General features: G+C 44.5%; 2 protein-coding genes across 6 annotated transcripts in view; one reads left to right on the top strand and one right to left on the bottom strand.

Annotated features, from left to right (window-relative positions):
• Nucleotides 1-10,278, top strand: part of lbr (lamin B receptor) — a 100,033-nt gene extending 89,755 nt beyond the window's left edge. Inside the window, exons 13-14 of the mRNA XM_043687384.1 lie at nucleotides 241-363; nucleotides 8,015-10,278. Of these exons, the coding sequence (XP_043543319.1) occupies nucleotides 241-363; nucleotides 8,015-8,175 (284 nt within the window). The 3' untranslated portion in view covers nucleotides 8,176-10,278. The remainder of the gene's footprint in view (nucleotides 1-240; nucleotides 364-8,014) is intronic.
• Nucleotides 10,279-15,278: 5,000 nt separating this feature from the next.
• The window catches only part of aars2 (alanyl-tRNA synthetase 2, mitochondrial (putative)), a 63,835-nt gene continuing 51,544 nt past the window's right edge, over nucleotides 15,279-27,569 (bottom strand). For 2 of the 5 annotated variants that reach the window (XM_043687375.1, XM_043687378.1), the window contains 7 exons: nucleotides 26,203-26,306; nucleotides 25,690-25,798; nucleotides 19,650-19,772; nucleotides 19,112-19,222; nucleotides 18,526-18,609; nucleotides 18,276-18,386; nucleotides 15,279-15,458 (listed from right to left, as the gene is read on the bottom strand). In XM_043687375.1, the coding sequence (XP_043543310.1) occupies nucleotides 15,294-15,458; nucleotides 18,276-18,386; nucleotides 18,526-18,609; nucleotides 19,112-19,222; nucleotides 19,650-19,772; nucleotides 25,690-25,798; nucleotides 26,203-26,306 (807 nt within the window). In that variant the 3' untranslated portion in view covers nucleotides 15,279-15,293. The other 3 variants (XM_043687376.1, XM_043687377.1, XM_043687379.1) reach the window with 3 other exon arrangements.

Below are 27,569 nucleotides of genomic sequence, written 5' to 3'. Positions count from 1 at the left end.
AAAAGCCAGCATTCCATTAGCTGTCTTGATTACTTTCCACACCTGTTTGAAACATTTTTAAGATCTATGCCACTGAACCCCCAAGACTGTTTGGACATCCAATGTATTTAACTTTATACCGTCTAGAAAAAATCCGAATCTATCCTTTGTTGGTCAAATGAATAACCTTACACTTACTTACAAATCTTGTACAAGAACAAAAGTGTTCTTTACGTTGTTACATTTTCTTTCTCCCATCAGATTTAAAAACTATTCCTACAGCAACAGGGAAGAGACTGATTGTTTCTGGATGGTGGGGATTTGTCCGTCACCCAAACTACCTCGGTGATCTGATCATGGCTTTGGCTTGGTCTCTGCCCTGTGGTAAGTAAGAAACTGCTGCATCAAAAATTTGGTTAAGTTGCATTGAGGAACCGAAGTGAGAGATTCATCAATCAAGTTGCTATCCTCTTCCTGAAGTTGCTGAGTCCTTGGTTGGGAAATAGAACTGAAGGTTTGAGGGTTAAGTAGAATGCCAGGCACTTTGTGAAGCATATTAGTTTTTCAGATGCCATATTATATTGTAGAGAGCAACTCATATGAAACTAACTGTTGATCATTTAAGGTGCTTGGCTCTTTTGGAAAGGAATTGAGAGAAAAACATTGGAAGATCTTTGTCACGAAGATTAATAAAATACTTCTGATCCCAAGAGTAAATAGAGTGGGAAAGAAAAGAGTATTTACTGGAAAAGAATTGCAGGAGGTGGTCATTTCTACAGAGCAGGGTTTGGACAGAAAGACACCAGCCTATTTTCTGTTCCATGATAACATTGCATAGTGTGGAGCTAGCTAGCTGCTACAGTCAGGCCCTACAGAAAGGAATTGCTAAAGGAAAATTAGGCATGATTCTGCTTCCCTGTAGTCATTTCTATCTGGTTTTCTTTTTCTCTGCATCTTTGAGAGTTGATGATAAATACCTGGTAATCCAAACTGATAGTTAGGAAAATGGAGACTTGTCAATGGCTACCAGACCCTATTTTATCCTCTTCTCCACAAGCTGATGTCTCAAATTTTCAGGCAGATGTCCAGCACAAGCTGTAGTTTTTTGGGTGGTCTTGGGTGCTAATGATTTACCATTTGATATGCTACTTTGGCATCTTCCTTCATTGCAAACTTGAGGAAATCTTGGAAATGGGAGAGACTTTTAAAATCTCTTTTACAATAAATATATTTCATGAAATATTTCCAGGATGATATGACTTCTCTGGAGATTTTATTTCAGATCTCTAGCATCCACAGTATTTTGCTTTTATCCCATTGCCTTGAGTTTTACTTGGGCTCCTTGATGCTATAGTCTCTTAACTGCTACCTTGACATCAACTTCACCTCTGGAACTAAGCTGTATTCCCTATGTTTGAACGAAAGGTGTAATGAAGTCAAGAGCTGGATGTCCTGGGCATAACCCAAAATTCGCATCAGTGAACCAATTACTGTGCATATGCTGTTTGACAGCACAATCAAGGATTCTTCCCATCACGGTGATGATCAGGTGTAGGCTAAGAGGATGATAATTGACTGAGTCAGTTTTAAAAACCTATCTCAAATTGTAGGCCATTCAGGCCATTGAGCTGGCTCTGCTGTTCAGCATGATCAAAGTTGATCCACTATCTACCCTGCTGTCTCCCAAGCACCTTGATTTGGTATCTAGTAATCTAAGGATTTCTTTCTCAAATACATTGTGACATGGCATACTGTGTACACTTGAATCCTTCTTCTGGGCACCTAGGCTAGGGGAACGAATAGTCATCCCTGCATCCCTGTCTGTTTAGTCCTGTCAGAATTTTAGTAACATCCCTTTTGATTCCTCTAAACTAGTGAATACAGACCCAGTTAATCTCTGACCTCATGCAACAAAGCCAACAATGGGAGGTGACTGCCTAGTGATACTATTGCTAGGCAATAAATCCGTGTAGTATTCTGGAGACCCAGGTTCACATGGTGGAATTTGAAATCAAATAAGAATCTGGAATTAAGAGTTTAAAGATGACAATGAAACCATTATCAACCATTGGAAGGACACCGATATCATTACAGGGAGTTTTGCTAATGCCATTTAGGAAAGTTTAAACTTGTGTAGCAGGGTGATGGAAACCGGAGTTGTAGGTCAGCATGTGGACTGTTTGAAGAGAAGAGAGGGGCTAAATTAAGTAAATCTAGTAGGAAGAAAAGGCAGGGCCAGATTAGTGAACACAGTGGGGTGAACAGTCTGACTTGTGTTATTTTAACACAAGCAGTATAACAGATAAGGCAGATGTACTTTGAATCTGGATTAGTACACGGGACTACGATGTGGCAGCCATTACAAAATTTGACTAGAAGAAAAGTAGAATTGGCAGCTCAAGGCTCTAGTGTTTATTTGTTTCAGATGTGATAGGGGTGTAAAAGGAGTGAATGAGTTGCATTACTGATTAAGTTTAAAAATCACACAACACCAGGTTATAGTCCAACAAGTTTATTTGGAACTATGTTGCACTATAACCTGGTGTTGTGTGATTTTTAACTTTGTCCACCCCAGTCCAACATCAGCTCCTCCACATCATGATTACTGATTAAGGAAAATTTCATAGCTGTACAAGAGAAGACATCTTGGAGGGCTCACACAGTGAGCCCTAATGGGTAGAATTTAGGAATAAGAAAGGTGTAGTCACTATAATGGGGTTATATTATAACAACCAGTTATTAGAGGAACAGATATGTAAGAAAATTATGGAAAGATGTGAAAACAGGCAGCATTGTGGTAGTGGGTGATTTTTAATTTTCCAATATTCACTGGGATATTCTTTGTGCCAAAGTCTTTGGGGCAGAATTTGCTCGGTGTATTCAGGAGGCTTTCTTGAAATAGTAGGTAGATAGCCCAACTTGGGAATGGACTGTATTCGATCTTGGATTGGAGATGAACCTGGATAGTTGATTGAAGTTTCAGCGGGGTAGCATCTTGGGAACAGTGATCATGTAGGGATTCTATGATAATTCCTTAAGTTTTAACTTGTGTAAAAGAACAGGACTAGTTCTCGGGTCAAAATGTTAAATTGGGGGAAGGCTAATTACAACAGCAGTATTAGGCAGGAAATGGAGAAATTAGATTGGGGGCAGCTGTTTGAGAGTATTTCCACATCTGCCATATGGGAGTCTTTTTAAAGATCAGTCAACCAAACTTTAGGACCAGCACATTCCTGTAAGGATAAAAGAAACAGGTGGCAAAATTCTGGAAGCTTGGATGACAAGAGATATTGAAAAGTTAGTTAGTCCAAAAGAAAAGGAAGCTATATGTAAAGTTTAGGAATCTGAATTCAAATAAGGCACCCAGAGTATAAAACACTTAGAAAATAACAAACACGGAATTAAGAGTGCAGTATGGGGCCATGAAATGTCCCTTGACAAGCGGGATTATGGAGAATCCCACAGCATTTTATTGATACATTAGGAGCATTTAAACAGTCCTTGGATAAGCATATGGATGATGATGGGATAGTGTAGGGGGATGGGCTTAGATCAGTTCACAGGTCAGTGCCAAAGGGCCTGTTCTGTGCTTTTTGTTCTATGTTTATGGATATGGGATAGGCTATTTAGGACTGAGATAAGAAATTTCTTTGCCAAGAGAGGCAAGCCTGTGGAATTTGCTGCCACAAAGCACCTGGTGCCAGAATGTGAAATGTTTTCCAGGATTTGGAGATGCCGGTGTTGGAGTGGGGTGTACAAAGTTAAAAATCACACAACACCAGGTTATAGTCCAACAGGTTTAATTGGAAGCACACTAGCTTTCGGAGCGACGCTCCTTCATCAGGTGATAGTGGAGGGCTCGATCGTAACACAGAATTTATAGCAAAAATTTGCAGTGTGATGTAACTGAAATTATACATTGAAATATTGATTGTCTATTAAGCCTTTCATCTGTTGAAAGAAGTGAAACTATCACTGTATTCTGTGTGTAAATCACAAAACCTTTTTTTAAAGTTGCATTCTCGGGTTAGCTGTTAACAATGGTGATAGTGTTAACAATGGTGATAGCTAGACAATATGTTGAAGGTGTTGGCCCCCTGTGTTCTCTGTTTATGACCTGATGTTTAGATTGATTCTAATCTAAAAAGTGAGATAACAGAGTTTTACATAAATTCATGCAGTTTTTGAGCAAAGTGCAATGTAACTCTGCAAGTACAAATTCACCCCACAAAATATGTGTGCATGTGGAGAGTCGCTCCGAAAGCTAGTGTGCTTCCAATTAAACCTGTTGGACTATAACCTGGTGTTGTGTGATTTTTAACTTTGTACACCCCACTCCAACACCGGCATCTCCGAATCATGACTATTATCAACACCACTAACCGCTGGCTTAAAGTGGAGAGGATCTCCAAGAAGATTGCACATATCGACACAGACATCAAGTTTCTGCAGGCAAGCAGGAAAGATCCCAAAATGATTACGGATCACGAACCCACTTAGGTCGACCTACAACACAGACTACGCAGAGAGACTTTGCCACCGCACCTCTCGTAAACTTCTCAAACATCTTGTGCACCAACTCTACAGCAGGCGCTACAACCTTGAAATTCAGATGGAGTCCACACTCACAGCCTGCACACAGGATACATCAGTACAATTACGTGACATTGCCAAACAGACAAGGCGACAAAACTACACCACGGACATGCACGGAGGCTTTGGAGAGGGTGCAAAGAAGGTTTACCAGGATGCTGCCTGGACTGGAGGGCTTGTCTTACAAAGAGAGGTTGACTAAGCTCAGACTTTTCTCTCTGGAGAGGAGGAGGAGGAGGAGGAGGAGGAGGAAGAGAGATGACCTGATCGAGGTATACAAGGTAATGAGAGGCATGGATCGAGTCAGTAGTCAGAGACTTTTCCTCAGGCAGGAGGGGTCATAGTTTTAAGATATTAGGAGCAAGGTGTAGAGGAGATGTCAGAGGCAGTTTCTTTTACGCAGAGTTGTGAAAGCATGGAATGTGTTGCCAGCGGTGGTGGTGGAAGCAGAGTCATTAGGGACATTTAAGCGACTGGTGGACATGCACATAGACAGCAGTGAATTGAGGGATACATAGGTTAGGTTATTTTGTTTTGGATTAGAAATAATCCTCAGCACAACATCGTGGGCCAAAGAGCCTGTTCAGTGCCGTACTTGTCTATGTTCTATATGTTAGTCAATAACAAAAAGCATACCTAAGGTCTAGGCAACTGAAAACAGACAAAGTCCTTGAAGAATATAGTGAAATAAGATGGAGCTCAAATGGGGAGTTAGGACGGATAAAAGGGGCTACGCAGGCCAGCAGGGTTAAGGAGAATCCCAAGGCGTTTTATAGATATATTAGGAGCAAGAAGGTAGCGAGGGAAGGATTAGGCCCACTCAAGGATAAAGGAGGGAGGTTACGTGTGGAGCCAGAGGAAATGGGTGAGATCCTTAATGAGTACTTTATATTGGTATTCACAAAAGAGAGGAACATGAGGGCTGCTGAGGTTCGGGAAAGGTGTGTAAATACTCAGGCAGGTCAACGTAATGAAGGAGGAAGTGTTGGGTGTCATGAAATACATTAAGGTAGACAAGTCCACAGACAAGATCTATCCCAGGATACTGTGGGAAGCAAGGGAGGGATTAGCTGGGGCCTTAAAAAAAAATCTTTGGAATCTCAACTGAGGCCAAACAGGATACAGAGAACTGAAGAACAGCCTGTGTTGTTCCTTTGTTTAAGCAGGGAAACAGAGATAATCCAAATTAACAGAGGTTGATGAGCCTGGCAGAAGTAGGGGGAAGCTGTAGGAGAAAGATACTGAGAGACAGGGTTTATTCACATTTGGAAGCGAATGGACTTGTTCGTGTTAGGCAGCATGGGTTTCTGTGAGGAAGGTCATGTCTCACCAACTTGATTGAGTATTTTGACATGGTGATAAGAATGATTTGAGGCAAGGGCAGTGAATGTTATCTACATGGACTTTACTAAGGCTTTTGATAAGGTACATCATGCAGGCAGGTAGAGTGTCATGGGATCCAGGCCGACCTGACTTGATGGATATCAAACTAGCTTGGTCATAGAGTAGTGGTGGCAGGGTGCTTTTTGGAATGGAGATCAGTAACTAGTGGTGTTCTGCAGGGATCAGTGCTGGGACATTTGTTGTTTGTTATATAAATGATCTGGAGGAAAATATGTCATCTGATTAGTAAGTTTGCAGATGACACCTAAATTGATGGAGTTGCAGCTAGTGAGCAGGATTGTTAAACGATATCACGAGATATTGATTGCAAATTTGGTTAGAGTTTAATCAGGAAAAATGCGAGGTGATGCATTTTTGGAATGTCAAATTCAGATGCAAATGGTACAATATATGGCAGGATCCTTAGGTGCATTGACATGTAGAGGGTTTTGGGCATACAGATCCACACATCCCTGAAAGTGGCAACCTAGGTGGACAAAGTGGCCAAGAATAGATGTAGCGCAGTTGCCTTCATTGGCCGGGGCACCAAATATAAAATTTGGCATGTTACAGCTGTACAAAACTTGAGTTAAACTATGTTTAGATTATTGCGTGCAGTTCTTGTTGCCACATTACCAGATATAGATGCTTTGAAGGGGATTCAGAAAAGATTTACCAGGACGTTGCGTGGTTTGGAAGGTTTTAGTTATGAGAAGAGATTTGGGTTAACTCAGATTGTTTTCACTGGGAAGATGGAGACTGAGGGGCAATCTTATAGAAGCCTACAAAGGTTTGAGAGGCATAGATCGGGTTGGTAGTCAGAGACCTTTTCCCAGGGTGGAAAGGTCAACTGCAAGAGGTTCTAGGCGTTGGGGAAGAGGTGTGGAGAAATATTTTCATACAGGGTGGTGGGGCTTGGAATGCACTGCCAGTGGAGGTGGTGGACACAGACACATTAGTAACATTTAAGGTATATCTTGATCAATACATGAATGTGAGGTGAATACCACGTATGGGCTGTAAGTAGTGGGTCTACATCAGGATTAGGAATTGGCACAGGCTTGGTGGGCCAAAGGGCCTGTTTCTGTGCTGTTGTATATTTTGTTGTTAACTAAATTGACTTAAGAATGGTAACTTTGATGCTGGGGTCTACGTGAGAAAGTTGAAATGAATTATCTAATTGGCATTCTGGCTAAAGATTGTTGCAAATACTTCAGCCTTGTCTTTTACTTTGATGTGCTTGGCTGTTGCATCATTGAGGATGGGAAGACTTGTGGACCCTACTCCTCCAGCGAATTATTTCATTGTCCACCACCATTCACAATTAGAATAGCAGGACTACAGAGCCTAGATCTTTGATTTACAGTTTTTATTCAGTCATACAGGGATTTTTTCATTTTTCCAACTGAACACACTGCGTAAAATAAAACCCTTGCTAAGAGTTCCGGATGTGCACAGTCATTATGACTGACATCTGTGCACTCCTGTAATATTTATTTATCAACTGGATGTCATGTGAGGGCTTAAATACTGCTTGCTTTTGCCTCTGAAATGAACAGAAGAGCAGAAACAAGATTTGAGTGCGAAATCCAGGCCATGGTATTTCAAAAGTTGAGCAATTCAGTATTGCATTCCAGTCATTAAACTCTAAATGTTAATCTGTTTCTTTCTCCATAGATGCTGCCAATCCAGCTGTGCTTCCCTAGCACTTTGTTTCTATTTTGCATCATTATAAAGACTTGGGAAGTTACTAAGTGTGAAATACTGTGGTGGAGAAGGGAGAAAGAGCAAATTTTAGTGCATGTAGAAAGGAGATCTGATGGGGCGCAGACGTTGTGCAGAGTGTGTGAAATGCCTGGTGTGGAAGGTTAACAGAGATCTTCACTGACTAATATGGGTTGAGAATGGGAATTTGAAAAACAGACAATCATTTGGTCTGTGTCACATGGTTAGCACAAAACAAGTAGCAAGTACACTTACAGAGAAACAAGATTTCAATTTGAGAAGCTATAACAGATCTTTGCTTTAAAAAGATTGACACTTCTTTCTCTTTTCACAGGGTTCAATAACATCATTCCGTATTTCTACATAATTTACTTAACTTGCCTCCTTATTCACCGTGAAGCCAGGGATGAGCGTCAGTGCAGGAAGAAGTACGGTGTGGCTTGGAATAAGTATTGCCAGCAGGTCCGCTACCGAATCTTCCCATACATCTACTGAGCAAGTCTGTTACACCCATTAGATTACATGCCTCTGCACATTATTGTGACTTGTGTTTTGAAGAAAATGCTAATGTATTCATCCAATTTTAATCATGAGGCTGGCTGTTTTTAAAAGTATTTATACTTTTTTTTTGTTATAACCCTGACCCTGTCCCTGCCTCTTTTTATAAAAGAAAAACTTCATTCATAGCTAGCCACGTATTTACAGCAGAACAAAGTACGTAACCTTTCTATCGACGCAATGCTCCGGCAGATTCTTTTAACATTTGAAATATATTCCTTGTAGTACATTTTTGTTTCTTTGATGGAAGGAACAGGATAGCTTGAGAGACAAATGTTTTGTGCTGGTATTGTTAAGTAACTCTGGTAAAGACTAAACTATAAACATGGTTAATTATTTAAAGATTTGATGTGATATTCACTTCACAAAAGGGTTCACTTCTCTCAGGTATTTATGAAATATGTGCTGATTATATTGAGACCTGTTTAAGGATGGTTATAAAATCATTGGTGTTCCTCATAGCAGTTTACAACATCTCCTGTTTAAACATTAGCTGTCTTAAAGAAAATTAAGACTTTCTATTGTTCACTTGTTGATTCTTCTGTGTATTAATCAAGACAGGTCCTGCGTGATGCATGTTATAGTTTTGAATCTTTATTCAAATTGTCATGATTGCAAAACATTGCAAATTTCCCCCTCACCCATTTAAGAAAAAGTAATTAAACTACCGGAATTAATGGCCACTTCCCATCTCTTTTTGGATACTTTGGCCAGTTGCTTTAGTTTGTAATTTTATTTTGAAGCTTTGTAATTCATTCACCTTTTTAGAAAGTCAGGATAGGGAACTGAAGAACTGTTACCTAACTGGCTATAACTAAATGTGAATATTGTAATCACCATTTTGGTTATTCCTTTCTTCCCTATCCATTTTCCTTCTTTCTCTATCTGCCCACTCAACTATCCTGAATCATGATATTCAGATTATTTGATAGTGCATAGTCCAAGTTCAGCCCAAATGGATTCTTGCCAGATCTTTGCAATGCTCCGCCTTCGATTCTCTGTTTCCCTTCATATCTCTTTTCCCCAGAAGTAATATTTAAAAGAGATCCCCATCTGGGAGTATAGAATAATTGAGAACCTGGAACCTTTACAGCTCTGTAGGATAATTATCATTTTAAGGAAGTACTTCTAGATTGTAAACCTTAAAGTACGTTAAAATTCCATTGTGTATTACAAGATTTTCTTCTTTTGTTGAATTTTTCTGATTATAGTGACCTATGCAGTTTTTATACTGAGAGACATCTTTAGAACAGGGATCCAAAGTAATTTAGCCACTCTAGATTTCTTCAAATGCCTTGCTGTTTCTGGTTGAGTCACAGTGCTACTTTTTATGTGAAGAATATACACAGGAAGGCTCATGATTTATCCTCCACAAAACTTCGTGAAGTCTGTTTAAATGAAGACAAATAGTGTTCATGGATATTGTAAATACTTCAATGGCACTGAAAGGTTTACTGAAATGAGCCAGAGAATTGATAACTAGAGCATTCACTTTTTTCCAGTGCTGGCAGCCTGAGGGTGGGTTAAATCTTCAACCACATCAAAAACATTTAGTGCAGGAAAGTATAAAGGCAAAATACTGTAGATGCTGGAAATCTGAAACAAATACCAAGAAAGCCAGAGAAATGCAACAGGCCTGGCATCTGTGGACTGAAAAACAAGTTGATGTTTTGAGACCAAATCAACTCAGGAAGAGTACTCAATATTTGCTCTTTTTCTCCCCAGATGCTACCAGCTGGGTTTCTTCAGCATTTCTATTTATTCAGTGCAGGAAAGTGTTTATTTGCCCAGACACAAGTGACGACAAGTTTTGATCCTGCGGCTTTAGAAAATTCAGGTGCACCACATTTTCTACCAATCTGAGCTGTCATTTCCAATACTCTGGCTTTGGTTCCTTGAATCCTGTTTTTATCTTTGATTTGGATTCCTTTAGGATATAAAGGTTGCACAACACCAGGTTATAGTCCAACAGGTTTATTTGGAAGTACTAACTTTCAGAGTGCTGCTCCTTCATCAGGTAACTAGTAAGGCAGGATCATAAGACACAATTGATAGCAAAAGATCACAGCGTCATGCAATTAAAATGATATTTTGAACAAACCTAGACTGCTGTTAAGTCTGTTTGTTCAATATATAATTTTATTGCACGACAATGTGATCTTTTGCTATACATTTTGCTATCCTGATGAAGGAGCAGTGCTCTGAAAGCCAGTGCTTCTAAATAAATTATTGGACTATAACCTGGTCTTGTGTTATTTTAACTTTGTCCACCCCAGTTCTACACCAGCACCTCCACATTTTAGTATGTAAAAAAATTGATGTTTTTAAAATTGGAAGATGATGTCTGATTGTAAAGTCCACTTTATTTAGCTTGCTGTCTTTGTTGGAATTTCAGGCGTTGATAGCGTTGATAGTACCTTTCAACTGTACATTTTTTCAGCAATGGTTTAATTTTTGAGTACAGAGCCAGAAGTCAAGACAAAACAATACAAGTCCATACGGTAAAGTATCACATTGATTTTTAACTCATTATAAAATTATACTTTGACCGTAGTCCAACTGGAAACCCGTGATTCCAGAATGAAGGAGATGCCCTGATTTTCTTTAATAACATTAGGGATAAATAGCTGAAGGGTGGGCTGGGGATTCCATGAAGCCTCAATTTTCCTGGAGTGCAGGCAATAATTTTATAGAATTTGTGTTAGTTATCCAGTTTGTCTATGAACTAGTTTTACCAGTAATACAAAACCAATACCTTGGAATTTCTTGCAGTCCATTAACTTTAAATAAAGACAAGTTACAGTTGAAATGTGGATTTCCACTGGTGCAAACCTAAAATGATGGATATATTGGTGGGACATCAGAAGGGACTTTGTCACATCAGCAGGCAGAATTTACCAGACCAGTGTTTCATTAAATGCCCTATTGATAGTTAGGAACACAATCAGTATTAATAAATAATATGGTGCACAACCTGAATAAAAATTGCCATTGACTTAAATGTGAAGGGGAAAAAAAACCCCATAGTTACCATAGCCTAAGCCTACATTACAAGATCTACAGGCTGTCTGCTACCTCACCAGACTAACAGAAAGACTCTTCCTTTGTATAAGTTGTATATGTTCTCAGAATTTATTTTTTGATATAAATGTTGAACTTCTGAAAATCAGATTTTGTTTTACAAAAGGTAAATTTGATGTATTCTTGATTTATAAATGTAGCTTTATTGATTAAATATTTTTATGTATGAAAAGAATTTCAGTATTTCAGATGGATTTAACTGACTTCAATGTAATCCATTTAGTGTAACATTCATTGTTCAGCAATGCTAAGGGGGCAGCAAGATGGTTAGCCAGGGACCTGGGTTCAATTCCACTCTGGTGACTCAGGTTTGCACATTTCTCCTTGTGTCTACATGGGTTTCCTCTCGGTGGCCATAATGTCCAGGATAGGTGGATTAGCCATGGGAAATGTAGGGTTATGGGGATAGGGTGGGATGTGCTTTGGAGGGTTCCACACTGTAGGGATTCTGTGATTTTAAAAATCCCTTCTTTGGTATTCAGTGCCACATCCTTCTAGAAATCTGTACAATTTATTTTTGAGTCTGCATGAGCCAATTGTATTGTGGGATCGTAACTAAAGTAACCCTTGATGTGCCCGTTATATAAAATAATCCTAGATTCTAAAACATTAATCAATCACTCAGGTTGAAATAAAGGTTGCACAGGAAGCATCTTGGTTGTCTGCTTCAATGTTATCTAGACCAATCTAGTCCCAGACCATAACAGCTGATTTGATCAGCAATAAATCATTGATTGCAAAGATTGAAGGCCTTCTGATTGCAATGTCAAATAAATAGAAATTGGTTGATTTAAATTCTGATAGTTCACATTACAGCTTTGGTTTCTTCATGCATTGCTATTGAAGAAAAGATAGCAAGTTCACCCATATGTACAGATTCTATTTAGAAGGACATCTGTTTGGCTCAAAACACTGTAGCTAAGCTTTTCTGAATGAAATTGCAGTGCCTCGGAGTCCTGTTTGAGATTGAGGCAATATTGTAAATAGCTTTGTTTTGATGGGTAAGGTTTTTTTCATTGTTTTTGTGACAGTTTGTGTAACAATCATCAGATTTTATGGCTTGCAAAAAATGCACTGTACAAATAAAGTGAAGTTCCTTCTATTTTTTTTGGCTGAAATAAAGATTTTCACTAAAGCTTGTGCTGTCTTTATTTTGACATACAAAATATATAGTTTTGGAAATATTTTTTAGCCACAACTGCAACATTTTACAACCAATGAAATGACATTTAAAATGTGCTAGTGTAGTGTAAAGAAACAGAAGATGGGCTGTAAGTCGCAAAATGATTGACCCCATAACCTGTTTGAGGGTTAAATGAAACTTCATAATTCATCAAATTTAAAATAGCTAATTAGCAGTAAGTAACTGCAGTGACCTGACATTTGAGCTAGCTTGCTTGTCCTAAAACCTGAAAAGAAAGGATTTAAGTATCTCCTACACTAGCATTGAGATGTCTGGTTCATGCTGCATTCTTAATGAATTTTTTATTAGGTTTCTACTCCTGCCCTGCAGTCATACTGTGTTTCAGACTTTGCCATTCAAGCAAGCACTTTTTCATGGCTGCTTATTAGCAATGAGATAATGCTCAGAATTACTAGTTTTTTTTTCCTCCTGCTCAAGCAGTTATCACAGGTAATCAATTCTCTTCCTTAATACAAAAGGTTTACAAATATCGATGGTGCAGGTTGTTGCTCCTTCTGTTTATGAACCATAGATCCTCTAGAAATGACAGTTAAAAATCATAACACCAAATTATCGTCCAAGAGGCTTATTTGGAATCACTAGCTTTCCAAGTGCTGCTTCCTCCTTCAGGTGGTTGTGGAGCAGAATCATAAAATACAGACTTTATAGCAACAGGATTGCAGTGGAACGTAACATTTAGCTGAAGTCTTTCATCTTTTAAAATGACCATGTTTTGGTTCCTTCATATATAAATCCCAGGTCTTTTCAGCCTCAGACCTTTGGGTGACCATCCTCCAAGGCATACTTTGGAACAGGCAACAATGCAAAGTGGCTGAGCAGAGGCCAATAACCAAGCTTGGTAACCATGGGGGAATGGCCTCAACTGGGACCTTGGATTCATGTCACATTACAGGTTACACTATATACACATGCAGACCCTCTCTCATATGCTCACAGACTTGTACCTCATAACACTCAGACACACACATGCAAGATTCTGTAACTCCCACTTTAGAAATAGAATCAGTCTGACCTAACATTGAGACACAGACTTTAACTTCACACCTTCAATGCATCATCTCAGCTAAGATGACATCTCCTGTTAAAAGCTTAGAATGTAACTAAAAGAATTTCTGGGTTTACATATGAAGGAACTGAAACTAACATGGTCATTCTAAACTTAAGCGAAATTTGTTTAATAGTACATTCCATGACACTGCAATCCTGTTGCTATAAAGATTCTGCTCCATAACCACTTGAAGCAGCACTTCAAAAGCTAGTGATTCCAAATAAACCTGTTGGACTATAACCTTGTAGTTGTGAGTATGGTGCTGGAAAAGCACAGCAGGTCAGGCAGCATTTGAAGAGCAGGAGAATCGACATTTTGGGCATAAGCCCTTCATCAGGAAAGGGCTTATGCCCAAAACATAGATTCTCCCGCTCCTCAAGCCCTTTCCTGATGAAGGGCTTATGCCCAAAATGTCGATTCTCCTGCTCCTCAGATGCTGCCTGACCTGCTGTGCTTTTCCAGCTTCTGCAGTTTTCTCTCTCCTATAACCTGGTATTGGGTGGACTTTTAACTTTGCCCATCCCAATCCAATATCAGCACCTCAAAATCTAGAAATGACCAACTGTGTGTCTGCCCTGCTCCGCATTTAAACATGACATCATTTTCCACATATGCTGACAATTCCTAATTCTTTTTCCCCACTTCCCCTTTTTTTACGCAAGAGGGTGCACTATATGAAAGAGCTACATAGAAAGCTGAATAGTTCCCTGAGAAATATTCCCTTTATGAACTTTGGCATTTTTTAGAGTTGAATTTTTCAAAGCTGCTTGAAAGTTAATACTGCAAACCATGTGACTCTCAATTCTTGGTGACTAATCATTTGTATTAACAGATAAACTGCCTATGGGATGCAACAGCCAAACCTCAGTTGTTTCCTCAACCATAATACTGAGAGCACTTGGGTTGCCAGTCAGTAGAGGAAACAGGAATCTTTGTTTACTGTCTTGATAACCGAAGCTAACTTGAGCCCTGGCTATGCTAAATAGGTGGATTTTTGAACTATTAAGAGAATTCGAGGCCTGGGCAGATCATCCACAACCTTAGTTGAATGGTGAGGCAGGCTAGAAAAGCCATATTATCTACACCAGCCCCTGCTTCTAATATTTAATTTCATCTAAATTTACACAAGGTAGTGATTACAGTCCACTCAATTACCATGAATTGTGTTTTAATTACTATCAGCTAAATATTTAATCGAGAGAAAGTGTTTCAGGACCAGGCTTTGTATTATAGCACAAAGCACTTTTCAGCAAGTAAAAATGTGTTTTTCATGTGAATTGGTCAAAAGAATGCATGCTTGTGTGTGTAACATTAACTTCGAATCAGAAATCTTTACACAAGCCGCTCTCCCAGTAGGATACACCAACCCACGCCTCTTCCAGACGGCCAGCCAGAGAGTCACAAACAACCTCCACAGGCAGAATGCACTGCCAACTATTAAAACTGACAATCATGATAGAAAATATTTATAATCCCTTTTCACAACGTTCAATGAGATTAATCTCATAACTGGAAAATTTTACCAACTCGCTTATGATGTGGTAACCAGTTACAATAACTTCCATGTCTTAAACATTCCTAAATCAAGCAGTGGGAGCCATTGACAGGCAAACACAATTCTGCTTGGAAGTAAAGGAAGCATTGTCAATCCCCACAAAATGGCAAGGGACTTGCAGAAGTTCTAAACATGTTCCTCACACATGAAGATTTCAGGTTTCATTTTTACATTTTATTTCTTGCATATTCTATAGCTAGTTTTACAATTTCTTCCAGGTTGGAGCTGCTTCCCATTCCCTTAGCGACAACTTTAGAACCTCCAGCATTCCCTCCCATCTGTCCACAGACGGCAAGAGCCCAATCTGATGCAGAGAGGCTGCTGACCGAGTCCTATCAAGAAAAAGAGCACATGGCAGGTGGGGGTAAGAAAGAAAGGGATAGGTGAGAATTTTAAAAATTGATTTATTGAAGAGCATTTATTGCCCATCCTGAATTGCGCTGAAGAAGATGGGAAATCTGTTATTTTGAACCATTGCAGCCCATTTGGTACACTCACAATAAAAGTTGGGAGATCCAGGATTTTGACTGAAGCAGCAATGGTATACTTCCAAGTCAAGGATGTGAATTTCTTGAAGAGAAACTTAAGATGGTGATGTTCCCATGACTCTGCTGCTGTTGTGTACCAATTTGGATACTTTTGGCAGGGTCGGGGGTGGCCTCTCAGGAGAAAGCAACCCAATTGACACTGTTGTACAGCAGGGAGGGTCTAAACATAGGTGAGCAGCAGTGATAAGGAGACTCTATAGTCAAGGGCACAGATAGGTGTTGCTATGGTAGCGTGAGATCCCAGGATGGTTACTGCCTCCCTGGTGCCAGGGTCAAGGATGCCTCTTAGTGGGCACAGGAGATGCTGAAAGACAAGAGTGAGCAGCCATGGTCCATATTAGTACTAATAACATAGACAAAAGGGTAAGGTCCTACAAGGGGAATTTAGGGAATTAGGCAGAAAGTTGAAATGTGAACCTTCTAGGGTTGTAATCTTAGGATTACTCCCTGTACCATGTGCAAATGAGACCATAAATAGGAAGGTAACACCACTGAGTACATGCCTGAAGAGCTGGTGGAGGAGGGAGAACTTCAAATATCTTCGATCACCGGGATCTCTTCTATGACAGGAGTGACCTGGAGAAGGACAGTTTGTGGCTAAACTGGAGGGGTACCAATATCCTTGTAGGGAAGTTTGTTAGTGCATTTCAAGATGATTTTAATTTGTTTGGCAGTGGTTTGTGGGGATGCGGGGGGGATATGGTAGGGATGTCAAAGCCCCAGTAGTAGGTCAGCATGTGCAGTGATTGAGAAGTAGAGGTTAAGTCAAGTAAGTCAAATAGGAAGAATAGAGGGAACCAGGTTAATGGAACATAGTGGGACTGCCAGTCTGAAGTGTATTTATTTTAATGCAAGGAGCTCAATAGGTAAGACAGTTGTGCTTTGAACCTGAATTAGTACATGGGACCATAATGCGGTAGCCATTATAGAAGCTTAGTTGAAAGAAGGATAGGCTCAGCAGCTCAAAGTTCCAGGGTTTTCATGTTTCAGGTGTGTTAGACAGGGAGGGAGTTGCATTGCTAATTAGGGAGAATGTCACACATGTAATGAAAGAGGACACCATTCAGAGCTCATCCAGTGAGGCAATATGGGTACAGCTCAGGAATAAGAAAGGTGAAATCACTATGATGGGGTTATACTATTTGATTTGGATTAAAATGTAGTTGGTCTGATTAGTAAGTCTGCAGATGACAGAAATGAGTGGAGTTATGAGTAGTGAGGAAGGTTGTCAAAGGATAAGCAGGGTACAGATCACTTGTAAAGCTGGGCAGAGAAATGGCAGATGGAGTTTAATCCAGCTAAGTGTGAGGTCTTGCATTTTCGGAGGTCAAATGCAAGAGGAAAGCATTTGGTAAACGCCAGGATAGTTAAGAGCATTGATTGACTGAGGGATCTTAGCCCACAGCTCCCTGACAGTGACCACTCAAACTGACTGGATGGTAAAGGCGGTGTATGGCATGTGTATGGCTTGCCTTTATTGGTTGGGACATTGGGTACAAGAGTCAGGAAGCGATGCTGCAGCTCTATAAAAGTTTGGTTAGCCTGCACTTAGGGTATTGCACTCAATTCTGATCACCACACTACAGGAAGGATGTGCAGGCTTTGGAGAGGATGCAGAAAAGGTTTACCAGGATTAGAGGGTATGAGCTATAAGGTGAGGCTGGACAGGCTAGGGTTATTTTCCCTGGAGTGGTGGAGGCTGAGGGCAGACCTAATAGGAACTTATACAATTGTGAGGGGGCAGTCAGGATCTTCTTCCCTTGAGTTGAAATGTCTAATATTAGAGGGGATGCATTTAAGGTGAAAGGGGAGAAGTTCAAAGGAGTAGTAAGGGGAGTATCTTTTTTAAAGACAGTGGTAGGTGCCTGGAATACGCTGCCAGGGACGGTGGTGGATGCAGATACATAGGGACATTTAGATAAGCACATGAATAAGAAAGGAATGGAGGGATATGGACCATGAGCAGGCAGAAGGGATTAGTTTAATCTGGTGTCATGTTCAGCACAACATCATGGGTGAAGGGCCTCTTCCTGTGCTGTATTTTTCTACATTCTCATGATATACAGAGAGATCTTGGAGCATAACTTTTCAGGTTGTTGAGTAAGTGCCGGTGTTATAGCTATATTGGAATAGTTTGGCCAGGGCCCAGCAAATCTTGGTGTAGCAGCCTTCAATACTATTGCAGGAATATTGTCAGGGCTGAGTCTTTAGTGTCTTGAGAATTTCTTGATTTGACATGGACTGAATCAAATTGGTTAAAGACTGGCATTGCTTGGTCTTTTGAAATTCGTCTTTTCCAAACACCACTTTGTGTTGCTAGTTCTGTGCAAAATCTATCCCATTTAGCATGGCAGAAGTGCCACACATGATGGAAAGTATCCACAAGGGTATGTGGGGACAGGGTGAGCAGAGGGGTTGAACTGAGGAAGGCCAAGGGATGGGAATGATCTGGTCACATTGAGAGAATTGAAACCCCTAACACCTGGTGAGGGAAGCGTCCCAAGTGACAGCAGGCAATGGATGTGGTTTTCAGTGATTTGGACAAGGGGTTATTGCAGTGATGTCAGTTAGGGCAAGGACTTCCCTTGTTCTGTCACTCACCTTTGGGACCTGACATGCACACAAGATCTTCCCAGAATCCAGCTGGCTTAGAAGCATCACAGACGAATGAGGCATCTTTTCAGAGACTTTATTCACCATTTTCATTAGAATCTGTAACCAATAGGATTGACAAAGCAATCAGGAGCTGGTGGAAGGCAGCAAGAACTGCAACGTGTGTGAGCAAACCTGACTGATGTGAGGAGGGAGCTGGAGGCATGGAGGGAGACAGCTGGAAAGGACAGTAACTTACCGAGATGGACTGGACAGGAAACACGTCTACAATCAATGCCTGGTCCAATCGATTCGCCAGGAAATGCTGTATTTTTTCAGCTGCCTGAAAACAGTGAGTGCATGGTCAGTGTGAAACTGAGTCCAGAATGTGCCCATGTTTGAGAGCCCACCCAATTCATACTCTGGACTTTCCCCCCTTTCCTCTTCCAGACATACTCCTCTGGTAGTGGCAGTACAGAGGACCAGGCTGATGCTCTGGGAAGATGGGTTCAAATCTCACATGGCAGCTCATGGATTTTAAAATCAGGTTAAAAAAAAACCTGATTGGAAGTTAGTGTCATTACGGTGGCTCATGAAGCTATCATCATTGTAAAAAGCTGCCTGGTTCATTAATGTCCCTCAGAGAAGGAAATCCTTACCTCGTCTGGCCTTTGGTGACTCCAGACCCACAGCAAAATGGATCTCTCAACTTCAGAGCAATAAGGAATGGGTAATAAAAGCTGGCGTAGTCAGCAACACACATATTTCATGGAAAGATCCCTCAAATAATCCTTTGTGCCTCCCCAGCAACATTCCAGTCTGCACCCCCCAACCAGCTCAGGTACCTCTCTGCTCTCCAGTTTCCTAATGGCAGTGTTCACAGTTCGGTGAAGAGCTCGGAGTCTCTCCTGCAGCTGTCGGCGATCTCGATGCAGTATCACAGCTCCATCAACAACCTGAGAATCCAAACTTTCCATTAGCACAATGCCGTCACCCCATGTTCATAGAAGCAATTATCATTACTTCTATAATGCCTGCGCAATTAAGTGATCAACATTGCCACGAGGCCAGTGCTGAAGGAGTGCCGCATTGTCAGAGCGCCAGTAGCGAGGGATCGCTGCACTGTTGGACAGAGGGCCGCACTATTGGAGGGTCAGTGCTGAGGGAGTGCTGCACTATTGAAGGGTCAGAGCAGAGGGAATGCTGCATTGTCGGAGGATTAGATTTTTTTTTTAGATTAGTTTCCCTGCAGTGTGGAAACAGGCCCTTCGGCCCAACAAGTCCACACCGACCCTCCGAAGAGTAACCCACCCAGTCCCATTTACCTCTGACTAGTAAGTGTTCCCCTACCTCCCCTCTTGGGTGGATGTAAAAGGTACTTACGTCTGTTAACTGACCGATTTCTTTAGATAGCCTTTGTGAATCCACCAATGACTTCATTCCGTTATTAAGTCGCACAGTCAGAGAGTCAACTTCCTCAGCAAGAACCCGACCCACATGTCGAGCCTGTGGCACACAGAAGCAAATAAGTCGACCATCTCAGCTCCTCCTTATACTTGTTCTCACCAAATATGTGCTCCTTGATCAAGCACCTGCCACCAGTTCAATCAATTCAAAATTACTGGAATCACAGTTGCAGCATAGCAAACACAGCAACAGTTTGAATACAGGATAAATAGCAATATATTAACGAACAGAAAAACCTTTTTTAAAAAGGTCACTGGAAGGATAAATATTGACAAGAATGGCAAGGACCAGCCCAGAAGTTGTCGTTTTTGTATTCAGCCTTGGCAGACAGATATTGCTATATAATTGGGGCTTTCTTGACCTGAAGTACAGAGAGACCAATGAATTGTATAGCCAGGACTGCAGAAAGGTTATTAAACTCAGTAGGGGGAGGGCAGGGTTCGTGAGAAACAAATTTAGAAACAAAAAAGTCAAGGCAATCGTAAAAGTACATATGACGAAAACCAGCAGGTGACGAGTGGATACAGTGTACTAGCAAATATAATCAAGAATAAGGACAATTGCTTAAATAAAAATTGCTATTATTATTCTTTTATTCTGAATACATGGAGTATTCGTATGGTGGCAGATGAAATCTCAACATAAATTCATAAAAATAAGTTTGAAATGATAGTCATGATTTGGAGGTGCCAGTGTTGACTGGGGTTTACAAAGTTAAAAATCACAACACCAGGTTATCGTCTAACAGGTTTACTTGGAAGCACTAGCTTTCAGAGAACTGCTTCTTCATCAAATGGTTACGATGCAGGAGCAGCGCTCCGAAAGCTAGTGCTTCCAAATAAACCTGTTGGACAATAACCTGGTGTTGTGTGATTTTTAACTTTGAAATGACAGACATTACAGAGATTGGGTTGCACAGTGAGAACTAGGTTGGGAACGGAATATTTAAAGTTATTTGACAGGTCAAAACGATAAAAAGAAAGGAAAAGTACATGAGCAACAAAGAAATGAGGTCAGTACAATCATAACAAATTATCTTGATTCAGAAGATGGGTAAATGTAAGAAATAGGCAAAGAAAAAAAGTCACTTGCAAAATGTACAGATCCACAACAGGAGCTACACTGTGGAATGGAGCATAAATCAAGAAAGTGTGGTACCTTGTAAGAAAAGTATGAAAATAAATATGGACAATTTGAAAAAGTAAATCAGAAATTGCAGGAAAAACTCAGGCCTGATAGCATCTGTGGGGAGAAAGCAAAGGTAACATTTAAGGTCCAGTGACCCTTCCTCAGAAATCATGTTAGCTGGGAAAACATTCACTGTACATGCGCTGAAGACGGGAAGGAGGAGGAATAAATAAATAGATGGAGATGGAGCAGAGAGCGAACACAGAGAGAGAGAGCGAACACAGAGAGAGAGAGCGAACACGAAGAGAGAGAGCGAGCGAGCGCCACAGAGAGGGAGAGCGCGAGCGCCACAGAGAGGGAGAGCGCGAGCGCCACAGAGAGGGAGAGCGCGAGCGCCACAGAGAGGGAGAGCGCGAGCGCCACAGAGAGGGAGAGCGCGAGCGCCACAGAGAGGGAGAGCGCGAGCGCCACAGAGAGGGAGAGCGCGAGCGCCACAGAGAGGGAGAGCGCGAGCGCCACAGAGAGGGAGAGCGCGAGCGCCACAGAGAGGGAGAGCGCGAGCGCCACAGAGAGGGAGAGCGCGAGCGCCACAGAGAGGGAGAGCGCGAGCGCCACAGAGAGGGAGAGCGCGAGCGCCACAGAGAGGGAGAGCGCGAGCGCCACAGAGAGGGAGAGCGCGAGCGCCACAGAGAGGGAGAGCGCGAGCGCCACAGAGAGGGAGAGCGCGAGCGCCACAGAGAGGGAGAGCGCGAGCGCCACAGAGAGGGAGAGCGCGAGCGCCACAGAGAGGGAGAGCGCGAGCGCCACAGAGAGGGAGAGCGCGAGCGCCACAGAGAGGGAGAGCGCGAGCGCCACAGAGAGGGAGAGCGCGAGCGCCACAGAGAGGGAGAGCGCGAGCGCCACAGAGAGGGAGAGCGCGAGCGCCACAGAGAGGGAGAGCGCGAGCGCCACAGAGAGGGAGAGCGCGAGCGCCACAGAGAGGGAGAGCGCGAGCGCCACAGAGAGGGAGAGCGCGAGCGCCACAGAGAGGGAGAGCGCGAGCGCCACAGAGAGGGAGAGCGCGAGCGCCACAGAGAGGGAGAGCGCGAGCGCCACAGAGAGGGAGAGCGCGAGCGCCACAGAGAGGGAGAGCGCGAGCGCCACAGAGAGGGAGAGCGCGAGCGCCACAGAGAGGGAGAGCGCGAGCGCCACAGAGAGGGAGAGCGCGAGCGCCACAGAGAGGGAGAGCGCGAGCGCCACAGAGAGGGAGAGCGCGAGCGCCACAGAGAGGGAGAGCGCGAGCGCCACAGAGAGGGAGAGCGCGAGCGCCACAGAGAGGGAGAGCGCGAGCGCCACAGAGAGGGAGAGCGCGAGCGCCACAGAGAGGGAGAGCGCGAGCGCCACAGAGAGGGAGAGCGCGAGCGCCACAGAGAGGGAGAGCGCGAGCGCCACAGAGAGGGAGAGCGCGAGCGCCACAGAGAGGGAGAGCGCGAGCGCCACAGAGAGGGAGAGCGCGAGCGCCACAGAGAGGGAGAGCGCGAGCGCCACAGAGAGGGAGAGCGCGAGCGCCACAGAGAGGGAGAGCGCGAGCGCCACAGAGAGGGAGAGCGCGAGCGCCACAGAGAGGGAGAGCGCGAGCGCCACAGAGAGGGAGAGCGCGAGCGCCACAGAGAGGGAGAGCGCGAGCGCCACAGAGAGGGAGAGCGCGAGCGCCACAGAGAGGGAGAGCGCGAGCGCCACAGAGAGGGAGAGCGCGAGCGCCACAGAGAGGGAGAGCGCGAGCGCCACAGAGAGGGAGAGCGCGAGCGCCACAGAGAGGGAGAGCGCGAGCGCCACAGAGAGGGAGAGCGCGAGCGCCACAGAGAGGGAGAGCGCGAGCGCCACAGAGAGGGAGAGCGCGAGCGCCACAGAGAGGGAGAGCGCGAGCGCCACAGAGAGGGAGAGCGCGAGCGCCACAGAGAGGGAGAGCGCGAGCGCCACAGAGAGGGAGAGCGCGAGCGCCACAGAGAGGGAGAGCGCGAGCGCCACAGAGAGGGAGAGCGCGAGCGCCACAGAGAGGGAGAGCGCGAGCGCCACAGAGAGGGAGAGCGCGAGCGCCACAGAGAGGGAGAGCGCGAGCGCCACAGAGAGGGAGAGCGCGAGCGCCACAGAGAGGGAGAGCGCGAGCGCCACAGAGAGGGAGAGCGCGAGCGCCACAGAGAGGGAGAGCGCGAGCGCCACAGAGAGGGAGAGCGCGAGCGCCACAGAGAGGGAGAGCGCGAGCGCCACAGAGAGGGAGAGCGCGAGCGCCACAGAGAGGGAGAGCGCGAGCGCCACAGAGAGGGAGAGCGCGAGCGCCACAGAGAGGGAGAGCGCGAGCGCCACAGAGAGGGAGAGCGCGAGCGCCACAGAGAGGGAGAGCGCGAGCGCCACAGAGAGGGAGAGCGCGAGCGCCACAGAGAGGGAGAGCGCGAGCGCCACAGAGAGGGAGAGCGCGAGCGCCACAGAGAGGGAGAGCGCGAGCGCCACAGAGAGGGAGAGCGCGAGCGCCACAGAGAGGGAGAGCGCGAGCGCCACAGAGAGGGAGAGCGCGAGCGCCACAGAGAGGGAGAGCGCGAGCGCCACAGAGAGGGAGAGCGCGAGCGCCACAGAGAGGGAGAGCGCGAGCGCCACAGAGAGGGAGAGCGCGAGCGCCACAGAGAGGGAGAGCGCGAGCGCCACAGAGAGGGAGAGCGCGAGCGCCACAGAGAGGGAGAGCGCGAGCGCCACAGAGAGGGAGAGCGCGAGCGCCACAGAGAGGGAGAGCGCGAGCGCCACAGAGAGGGAGAGCGCGAGCGCCACAGAGAGGGAGAGCGCGAGCGCCACAGAGAGGGAGAGCGCGAGCGCCACAGAGAGGGAGAGCGCGAGCGCCACAGAGAGGGAGAGCGCGAGCGCCACAGAGAGGGAGAGCGCGAGCGCCACAGAGAGGGAGAGCGCGAGCGCCACAGAGAGGGAGAGCGCGAGCGCCACAGAGAGGGAGAGCGCGAGCGCCACAGAGAGGGAGAGCGCGAGCGCCACAGAGAGGGAGAGCGCGAGCGCCACAGAGAGGGAGAGCGCGAGCGCCACAGAGAGGGAGAGCGCGAGCGCCACAGAGAGGGAGAGCGCGAGCGCCACAGAGAGGGAGAGCGCGAGCGCCACAGAGAGGGAGAGCGCGAGCGCCACAGAGAGGGAGAGCGCGAGCGCCACAGAGAGGGAGAGCGCGAGCGCCACAGAGAGGGAGAGCGCGAGCGCCACAGAGAGGGAGAGCGCGAGCGCCACAGAGAGGGAGAGCGCGAGCGCCACAGAGAGGGAGAGCGCGAGCGCCACAGAGAGGGAGAGCGCGAGCGCCACAGAGAGGGAGAGCGCGAGCGCCACAGAGAGGGAGAGCGCGAGCGCCACAGAGAGGGAGAGCGCGAGCGCCACAGAGAGGGAGAGCGCGAGCGCCACAGAGAGGGAGAGCGCGAGCGCCAGAGAGAGAGAGAGCGAGCGCCACAGAGAGAGAGAGAGCGCGAGCGCCACAGAGAGGGAGAGCGCGAGCGCCACAGAGAGGGAGAGCGCGAGCGCCACAGAGAGGGAGAGCGCGAGCGCCACAGAGGGAGAGAGCGAGCGCCACAGAGGGAGAGAGCGAGCGCCACAGAGAGAGAGAGCGCGAGCCACAGAGAGAGAGCGAGCGAGCCACAGAGAGAGAGCGAGCCAGAGAGAGAACGAGCGAGAGCGAGACAAGGAGACAGACAGAAAAATAGCTGGGCAGACAAAGGAATAGCTAAAGGAGAACCAATAACTGCTAATGGAGCAAAACTAACCTTTATTCAGATTGGACAAATCAAATTGACAAAGACAGATTGACTGGTGGATGAACAACCCAGAGTGTATCCCGGACAGTTTCTAGCCCAATCTGCCAACAGCCTATTCTGAACCTATCAGGGTACATTGTAATCTGTAACAAAATAATATTAATGATTTCATAGAAAATGATCACCTTGGATTTGATGAATTTCATATTCTGTTCGAGAGAAAAAACCTGGGTCTGAAACTAGTTTTTAAACTTAGAAAAAGGCAATTAAAAAGCAGAGAGGCTGATTTGGCTAATGAGTGGACAGAGAAAATAGTTTAAAGGGTAAGATGGTTGTAGATGTTTGACCACTTACTTCATAACTCTCAACAGAGATTGATTCTATAGAGAGGTAAGAATGTTAGAAGGAGGATTCACCATTCGTAGCTAACTAAGGAAGTTACAGATGGTATCAAATTGGAAGAAAGGGCATACAAAACTGATAATATTAGGAGTAGGCAAGCAACTTGAGAAAGTTGTAGAAACTAGCACATGATTTTAAAAATAGGGTGAAACTGGAATATGAGAGTAAATGAGTATGGACTGCAATAACAAACAGTAGAAGTTTTACTTTGTATATAAATGCGAAAGTGGCAAGAATGAACAGTGGTCCATTAGAGGATAAGACTGGGGAAATAGCCCAGGGTAGGGAAGTCCAAACTGGAGGGCATAGATTTATGGTGAGAGAGGAAATATTTAAAAGGGACCAGAGGGACGTTTTCACACAGAGGGTGGTGCGTATATGGAACAAGCTGCGAGAAGTGGTAGAGGTGAGTATAATTACAACATTTAAAAGCTATTTGGACAGGTACAAGGATAGGAAAGGTAGAGAGGTATGTGGGCCAAATGCAGACAATGGGATTAGTTCATTTAAGGAAACTGGGTTGGCATGGCCAAGTTAGGCTGAAGGGTCTATTTCAATGCTGTATGACGAAGTATTATTTATATATCTGCAAAACACTATCCTCCTAATCGGTGTGCAGCTCTCACTCAGTGGCATTCCCAGCGATAACGGCTCACCTCCTTGGCGTCCTCTCCTGTAACAGCAAGTATTCTGCTGATGCCCTTCCCCAGCTGCCGCTCTGATACAATCACAAGGTCCTGGATCATACCTGTCCGCAGCAAATGCCTGCACAAAGATGTTTGAGCAAACAGTTTGAGAGTACATCTTCATCTTTACTGTTCTTTCAAGCATTGTGCAACAGGTACAGCAAGGGGTTACATATAGAATAAAGCTTCCTCTACTCTTTTAAACACAAAGTAAAACTTCCTGTTCTCTTAAATTTAAACCACAGCTCTCTTGACACGAACCCATCAATTATATCATAGAAAGCAATGGGGTTAGTTGCAGAGTCAGGCTCTCTCTCTGCTGACCCCTTAAACCAAACAGGACAGGTAAAATATAGGGTCAGATACAAAGTAAAACTTCCTTGACACTATCCCCATCGAAAACTCCCAGAACATGTAAAGCATGGGGTTAGATTGAAATAAAGCTCCCCCCCCACCGACCCAGCTCAGGAATGTGCTACTCACGTCCCACAGCAGAGTTCCACAGAAGTGTGCTGTTTGTTATTTGAATGCAGTAACTGATTGACAGGCAGCCCAACTGACACCACACGCACAGGATCCGGATAAACCTGGCAGAGTAAAGCAAATCTATCAGCTCTCAATTATAGGAAACCATTCCACAGAAAACCATGTCCCTTAATCCGATACCTCCTCATCCAATCAACCTCCATTTCAAATGAAATTATAAGCATGCACACAGATAACTGAGTGTAAAATCTAGCCACGCTTGCCTGGAAGCAGTTTTCTCATAAAATTAGAAACAAATTGCTAAAATGTTGTTTTCAAACAGAAGGTAATAAATTGTTTTGCGTAAAATGACCTTGCAGCTGTGTTGTGGGCCGTGCTCCCAGGTTCTCCCTGGACCCCAGATATAGTTCTGCTTTCATAGATGGACGCATAGCTAATTATCTTATCTATCTGTTCCTGTGCCATGTATATCTGTGGTATGCGATAATACTCATTCATGTAGGCTTGCAAAATGTAGGCAACATCGGTAACAGTCGGTGCTGGCTTTGCTTGGTCCTGTGACCTCCTGAGGTTATGTAATTAATGGTCAGCTCCTGCCTAAAGTACTATAGAACCTGCAGCATTTCGTATTACTTTGGACTACGCATGTCTCTCTCTCTCTGAGAGGCATTGCATACTGCCCATGGCCATGTAAAAAAGTCTGCTAATGGTCAAAGTCTGACTGCCGAGGGTTTTCTTCAACAATAATACAACGCAGACTGACTTGTCAGAAGAACAGACCTGAACAAATGGACTCAAACAGGGTACGAGGTGCCATGGATAGAAGGAATGAAGACAAATCTCAAAGAAAACGTATAACATGCTAGATTTCTGTGCTAAAGATCTACTTAAGTTAAAAATGGACTCAAAATGACAAAGGCTGATCACATGATTATATTTCCAGAAGCTTCTGAACCTCCTGCATTGTGCAGCGGCTCCTGCTAAAGCTGACAAAACGGGGTCTTCCAGATGAGCCGTCTGCCTCCAGCCATCTCTGGAGAAAATCACAATTCTAATACGTTAAAATAGGTAAATGCTGTCACTTCTTCATCTCATAATGGAAATTCAGAAGGGGGAAGCACTAGCGGACGCCCCTCCGAGAGAGCTCCGTACTAACGGACCCTCCTCCGAGGGAGCTCTGCACTAACGGACCCTCCTCCGAGGGAGCTCTGCACGAACGGACCCTCCTCCGAGGGAGCTCCGCACTAACGGACCCTCCTCCGAGGGAGCTCCGCACTAACGGACCCTCCTCCGAGGGAGCTCCGCACTAACGGACCCTCCTCCGAGGGAGCTCCGCTCTAACGGACCCTCCTCCCAGGGAGCTC

This window comes from Chiloscyllium plagiosum, chromosome 3 (genome assembly GCF_004010195.1).
Source record: "Chiloscyllium plagiosum isolate BGI_BamShark_2017 chromosome 3, ASM401019v2, whole genome shotgun sequence".
In the NCBI taxonomy this organism is placed as follows: Eukaryota; Metazoa; Chordata; class Chondrichthyes; order Orectolobiformes; family Hemiscylliidae; genus Chiloscyllium; species Chiloscyllium plagiosum.
This window is presented reverse-complemented; position numbering and strand designations above follow the sequence as displayed.